General features: G+C 44.8%; 1 protein-coding gene across 1 annotated transcript; it reads right to left on the bottom strand.

Moving 5' to 3' along the window:
- Window positions 1-3106: 3106 nt before the first annotated feature.
- irf2bp2a (interferon regulatory factor 2 binding protein 2a) lies at window positions 3107-6171 on the bottom strand. The gene is made up of 2 exons (XM_044372748.1): window positions 4545-6171; window positions 3107-4226 (listed from the first exon to the last, which is right to left on the bottom strand). The coding sequence occupies exons 1-2, from the start codon at window positions 5377-5379 to the stop codon at window positions 3508-3510; spliced, it is 1554 nt and encodes a 517-aa protein (XP_044228683.1). The 5' UTR covers window positions 5380-6171; the 3' UTR covers window positions 3107-3507.
- Between the last annotated feature and the right edge of the window lie 728 nt (window positions 6172-6899).

Below are 6899 nucleotides of genomic sequence, written 5' to 3'. Positions count from 1 at the left end.
AAGGGAAACATCAAACGCTTGCTTATCTGAGCAGGAAAGAAAAAATTGACTGCATTCTGCAAAGACAACAAATATGAACTCTGACCAACCCAGTTATGGCTTTACTATCAACATCTTTGTGTAACACCGCATGCCGACCTACAGTTTAGTTAACCATTAAAAGGAGAGGCAGGAAGGCAACAGACTCTCTGCTTCACCTATCTATTATTGCCTTTCACTTAGCTTGATTAACAGGACCCTGTCAAATAAATCAATCACACAGTCAATGAGGGATTTTATGACCATTGATCAGGCTATATGTTGTAGCAGTTTGATTAAGAATGCGATTGTCTGGGTTGGAGAGATATTTCACAGCTAGAACATCAAATACTTGGATCTAATCCTGTAAACTACATGACTGTGAGCTACACTGTACTCTAGCTTTAGACAAAAGCTACTATCATAAAGCAGCGGAAGGAGGGAAGAGGAGTCTAAATCAATCTTTGCCCACCAGGATTTCACCTGGCTCAGCCTCAGATGACACATCTTACTAGGTTTTCCATAAAGTAGTTTCAGAGTGAGAGCACATCAAAGTCAAACAATGTTTGTCTCATAAGCAGGAGCTTAAACATTAAAAATCCCTTAAGAGTCTTATAAGTAAGCACAATGAAAACCGATGACTCATTAACCACAAATGGCTTCTGCATGATTATACTGGAAACAGAAGAGATGCTTCACTTCACTACTAAGCAGTAGTATAAACAACAAAAATAATATATCATCATAATCATCAAAATTCAAGCTTAACTTATTGCCATCAACTCCATGTGACCTTGTCTTCACATGCTGCTTGTTTACTGAAATCTCTCCACAATGTTCCAGCATATAAATCGACAGGCTGCACCGGAGCATCTGCTGTGCACCGATTTCCTTGGTAACTATGCAACACCAGAGCATTGTGTTATGACAGAGCCACTTCCAGGGACACATTATCACTGTATTAGATACGGGGCAAGCTATTTTAGTGAGCACTGAACAAACGCGTATTGGCTCAGCTGTGATAAATCTTTACGGTGAGAGAGAGAGAGAAAGAGAGAAATGTTCCTTTGTGTCTCATTGCATCATATTTCATGCCAGGTTACGAAAACCTGGCTTTCATCTCCGATATTCTCGGATGTGGCAATTTCAATTTGGCTCCCAGTACGCTGTCATGAAGAACAAGTAGGTCAAAGTGCCGACTGATAAAAAGAAATCTCTAAGAGCAGTATGTAAGATGAATTATAGAGTGGGTGTGTTGTTGATGAACACAGTCAAATCCATTTTGCTAGTAAAGTGTTACCCTTTATCAAACCGGGCTGTGTTACTGGTTTTAAAGTCCAACTGATAAGTGACTGATAACTTTCCAAAGCACGCAAAAGCACTATACACAAACAGCTCTTCGAAATGCAAACTCAGTAAAAAAAAAAAAACATGTTTCAAAGGCTACCGAGCTTCAAGTCATTTTGTGAAAGCTTTGATTTGCTCTTAAGAGTTTTATTTTCTCTATGATTCCCTTTTAGTCTTCTCAGATAGGGGACAATAATGATCCATGCCCTTCTGAGTTGGCTAAACAGTGGGGTGCAAAGGCTATGTTTTCATTCAACATCATGAATCAATCAGTTTATCAGGACACCATGCAGCTTATTAGAAAGTGGATAAGACTTGGAGTAGCCTACCAAAATATCACCTTCGTTTAACTTCTGTCAGTAAAGTGAGCAGATTCATAGGCACAAAAAGAGAGCCAAGCTGTCTATGGGCCTTTAATTACAGAAAAACAAACTGCTTTTAGATGCGTGCTGTTGCTGAATTGTAGGGGCTGCACTGACAGCTCGATAAAACACGAGCAGGAAGCAGATTGTGTCTCAAATAATTACGAAACTGCCTGCTACGCCAAGCCCCCCTCTCCACCAGAAATGATCTTCCATGCCAGTGTCCGTTTGGTGCAGCGTCAGCTACATGGGAGTGAGAGTGAGCTCTTTGTCTGAAGGCACAAAAAAAAAAAAAAAAAAAAAAAAAAACAGTCTCAAGATTGCTTCCCTCTCTCTCGCAGCCACAGTAACTGCAGTTTGTCACTTGACGACCCCATAAGCCGCTCATGGCTTGTGGAGATGAGTCTGGCTGCCTTCTTGCCATTACAGAGACAGAATTGCTGTTTTTATGGCTGTGCTGTCATGAATCTGCAACAATTAAATTTGCATCTGAAGAGGCGCAGGCTGAAGTTGGTTTGTAAGGCAGTAGCAGCATTATTGTTTACTCTGAAAGAGCACACGTTGCATACTGAGGCAGAAATCTGTTCTGAGCATGTGACTCAGTGGAAGAATGTAGCAGTATCAGGGATAGTGAATATTAGTGTGACATAATGTACCACACAAAATGCAAAAAAAAAAAGAAAAAAAAGAAAGTGAAAAGTCTTCAAAAAGGGGTGTTGCTGCACTGCTAATGTACCTAATTCATGCTTGAAGAAAGTTTGTAATGTTGATTTTATTCATAATTTGATTTGTCAAGTTCTTGGAGAATCAAACATAGGATTCTCTGAAAATAAAAGATTGATCTAAAATTTAAAAAAAAAAAACTTAACACCTATATGATGTCAGACACAGTTCGCATACAAACTAGAAAATATGTGGTGCCAGCATAAAAACTAAAAATATTAATATTCAGAGTAGTTAATTTCAGCAAAAGTCCTAATTTGTGGTTACACAACGTGGTTACGCTATAGTATCATGTTGACAATCGTGCACTTTCTCACATTACTGACTCAACAGATTCCAGCTGACTGAACATGACTTGGCACCTATTTCTGTACGCTGCAATCACCTACAGGGATGCACAAAACTGTAGCACATTTGGGACAATGTGTCTGTTTTTCCACCGACCATGCTTTTGCATCATGAAAAGGCATGTGTGCAAAAAAGGTGCCGCCGCCGTGCAGCTCGAAACAGTAGCCTACTTAATGTTGTGCAGCGTAAATCAAGTCTCCTGAGCCGTCACAACAAGCCTGCGTATCAGAGCAGAGAGCCCTGTCTCATGATCTGTCCACAGCCCTGTTTAACTTAATCACTCAAATGAAGCAAGCTCAGACAATAAGTTCATACAAGATCAGAAATTGTATTTGGCAATTTTTAAACAAGTGCATACAAGTACAGCTAAAAGCATTTCAGTTTTGCCAAGTGCTCGTAGAGTAGCATTAGTCACATTCTACGTTAAACAGGAACTGCCACCAGACCTAGAAGTACATCAAGAATTTTGTTAAACATCAACAAAGAGGAACGTAGTCCATTATAATGAGTACATACCTTTATCTTCAAAAATATAGAAACACAATGTATTCAAAAATCAAAAATTATACAACCATGTTTACGAAGTATACTCTTCCCTTGGGTCCAATATGTACAAGTCCGTTAGTTTGTTTGAATGGTATGTATGTGATATTTATATATTTATACTCATATTTTTGCTTCCCCTCCCCAAAGAAGTTTTCAAATAAAATCAAGGGTCCCTCTCCTTTTTTACTTTGACATCTCCTGCAAGGATGGTGGCGATTTCTCCTTGCATGAAAGCCCATGGTACGTTCGAGCCAACCAGGGGACATTTCTCTCCACTTGGACAGTACACTTCACCCGTAGCACCTTGCTGCTTTATGCTTTCCCTCGAGCACGGGAAGCAGAACTTGTGAGAGGGCACAGACGGGCACTGAACAAAGTGTGTGTCCTCCAAACGCTCGTGGCACAGCGTGCAGCACAGGGGTATGCTGCCGGGTACCGAGGAGTCCGGAATGCTTTGGGGGTGCACTTGGTCCATGCCTGGCACGTGGGGGGTGCCTGCACCAGATGCATCTCTCTGCGCCAGCCTCCTCTGATTCATGGAGGACGGCGACAGGGGACTGCTGCTGTTCCTCCGGGTGGTAGAGTGGACTTGGTTTGCGTCCTTGGGAGAGCTGTTCCCACCTGCATTGTCTGCTGCCATGATGAGTGCCGCCATGGGGGACTGGCCATTCTGGGCCGCTTCAGGTGGGGTGGTGCGGGAGTGGGGGGATATTGTGGAAGGGGGAGAGGCGAAGCTTGGCGGGGGAACTGGTGGCATTTTCAGTCCGTCAGTAGGTGGTGGTAACCACTGCTGTCCTTCTCCATTGATCTTGGCAGCTGTCCCCTCTCCTTCTGGTTCAGGAGATGCTTTTCTCTTCATGCTCCGGGGGTGTTTTCCTCTGTCTGGAGGTGGGAAAGGGTTAAACAAAATAGTTGAGTTGCACAGCTCAGACAAGGATCAACAATTACACTGGAAGGGAGGCATGCATTTTTGCTGTTCCAGGCTGCACCACAGGCAACAAAACAATAATAACAAACACAACAAATGTGTCACATTTTCATTTAAACATGAGGAATTTTGCAGCCATGACTCTATAATTATCACTTGTTCATTATTAACCCATTCATCAGCTGAGATGGGTTAATATTGATAACATAATCATGACCACTGCACGAAATAAACATCATACGCTTGACATTAAAACACCTCTGGATTCTTACCTGACTTGGAAGCCGTGGCGCTAGCCTCATAGCCCATAACCCTTTGTTGCATGGCCGCATGGTCCTTCTTGAACCTGTTGTCGAAAGGGTGCAGAGCCATCAGGTCCCTCACCGTTTTGCCCTTGCTCATCCATTCCGGGTCTGCCCTGTTTTTGTGGCTCTCAGAGATCTCCGGCGTGAGACTGTCCGGTCTGTGCTTCTCCTTCACCTCTCTGTCGTGCTCGGTGCTTGAGACCGAGGCGGGTCTCTTTCCCAGGTCGGCGGGACTACCGCCCGCCAGTGCGGAGGGAAGCCCCATCTGGCCCGGTCTCCCGTTGACGGCGTGCACCGGGGGCATGCTCCCGTTAACCAAAGGCACTAGATTCGGGGGGACCGTGCTATTCCTGCGCGGGTTGGGGCTCTGGCGGTTCAGCTCTGGCGGCTCGTCGGGCTTAGGAAATCCATTGGGGACGGGGATGCCGTTCGCCTGCCTGCCAGACTGATATTCTGGACCCAGCCTGGGCGGGCGGTCGGAGGAGAGCGGGTAGCGGTCCAGCGGCTGCGGCGGCCGGGAGCCGGGGTCTCCCGCCGCAGCGTGGTTGATCGCCTGGATCTCTTTCCCGGAGAGCTGCGACTTCCCCGGCCCGGGAGACCTGCCCTCCTGAAACCCGTGAGCCCTCTTGAGCTGCCGGGCCGTCTCGATGACAAACTCAATGCGGTCTGCTCCTTCATAGTTGACACATCCCCTGCAGACGGGCTCGGTAAAATCCCAGATCATAGCCCAGGGCATGCGGGGCAAGTCGCATAAATAACACGACTGCCTCCTGGAAGAAGCAGCGACCGCCGCGGACGACATAGCGCTCGTCGTCGACCCCCCAAGAAAAGAAACCCAAAAAATGTGTCTTCTTGTCCCGTTTGTCGTCCGAGCTCCCTTTAAAAACGAAGAAAGAGCAAGTTCCGTTCGTCGAGAGAAAAAAAAGTGTAAACTCGTCCTCTCCCGACTTTCGCAGCAACAACGGTGAAGTTTCACAGGGAGAAGTTCATGTCGGTGTGTACTTTACTACGGCGCTCCTCTATCTATCTCCACTGACTCTACTACAGGCTCAATGTGGAGCAGTGACGTCACCACGGAGCTCTAAACGCCTGCTTCCACTTCAGTTTCTATTGACTTGATTTCTTCGACAGACCCCCCCACCTCCCCCCACCTCCAGCTTACTGCAGCCTCTGTCACTCACTGCTTTTTTTTATTTTTAATTTAATCACTTGAACCTCTGCCAAAACTGCACCCAGTTCAGCCTCTCTCCACCGCCGCCTCTGACTCAAGGGAATAACCCGCAGCTCTTATTATTATGATTATTATTATTATTCTGACCACCAAACCTGCAAATAAATATGACACCGGGTCCGGCGATACCAGCCTGTCTGCGATGAGACTTTTTTTTAAAATGCTGCTGCTGTAGGTTAGCAGTAGACCGCCAGGGGATAATAATAAAAAAGGCGACTCTCCAGCTCCTCCAGTTGACTGCTGCTTTGTCCTAAATTCAGAGCATTATCCGGTTCAGGCTGAAAAACGCTCGCTGCAGCTTGTTTTTCTCAATGCACAGCGCCTCGACGCCATGAGCTGAGCTACTACTACTGCTGTGCAATGAATGAGGTGGGTCGACCCTAAGAAAAAAAAAAAAAAACAACAACCAGGCTACTGTAATGCAATTGCAATTTTTTTAGAAAGATGTGTCTTGCAGCTAATAGAAATTCTTGGTTATAGCAGCAGAAATTAATTTATAGGGACTATATAAGGATTATTACAGAGGTTTTACTGCCCTCATTTCCCCCTACTGCTCATTTTTGTGTTATGATTTCAACATGTGCTGACCTGGGTTTTAGCAGTGGTTAGACAGTATTTTCCCTGCCTGTGTTAATGTAAAAAGACAGCTAGAAAAAGGCGCCTCCATTAGCCAGTAACCAGGAAGCCCTGTCATGAGGTGGGGATTTCCAGCCAGTGCGTTGTAAACTTGAATGGATCGGGGGTTACAGCATGAATATAGCTCTGCCCACATTTTTTATTCTAGTGTACTGAACAGTCAGTCATCCAAATCTGCCACCACTAAATGAAATTACACTGGGATGAATCAGCCATTCAGACATTTCTTTTTTAGTAAGTTAACCATCAAACAACTGAAAAGATAAAAGAAGTATGAGAGCTATAACAAGATTAATGACTACACTATTATGTTGTGTATGTTTTACATGATAGGGGGGAGGGGGGGAGAGAAAAAAAAAACCCTGTTACTAGAGACATGTCATATACCAAAACCCCAGCCAAAATCCCCTGAAGTAAAAGTGTAGGTTTGAGCTGGAGGAGTGTCTCAGTACTTC

This window comes from Thunnus albacares, chromosome 14 (assembly GCF_914725855.1).
Source record: "Thunnus albacares chromosome 14, fThuAlb1.1, whole genome shotgun sequence".
In the NCBI taxonomy this organism is placed as follows: domain Eukaryota; kingdom Metazoa; phylum Chordata; class Actinopteri; order Scombriformes; family Scombridae; genus Thunnus; species Thunnus albacares.
Note: the sequence above shows the minus strand (reverse complement) of the source record. Positions and strands in the feature narration are given on the sequence as shown.

What these genes read in the sequence shown, in the direction of transcription:
- irf2bp2a (XM_044372748.1), bottom strand. Translation starts at nt 5,379, where the DNA reads ATGTCGTCCGCGGCGGTCGCTGCTTCTTCCAGGAGGCAGTCGTGTTAT. An exon ending in CGCCACGGCTTCCAAGTCAG is followed by an intron (nt 4,227 to 4,544) that starts GTAAGAATCCAG and finishes TCCCACCTCCAG; the next exon opens with ACAGAGGAAAACACCCCCGG.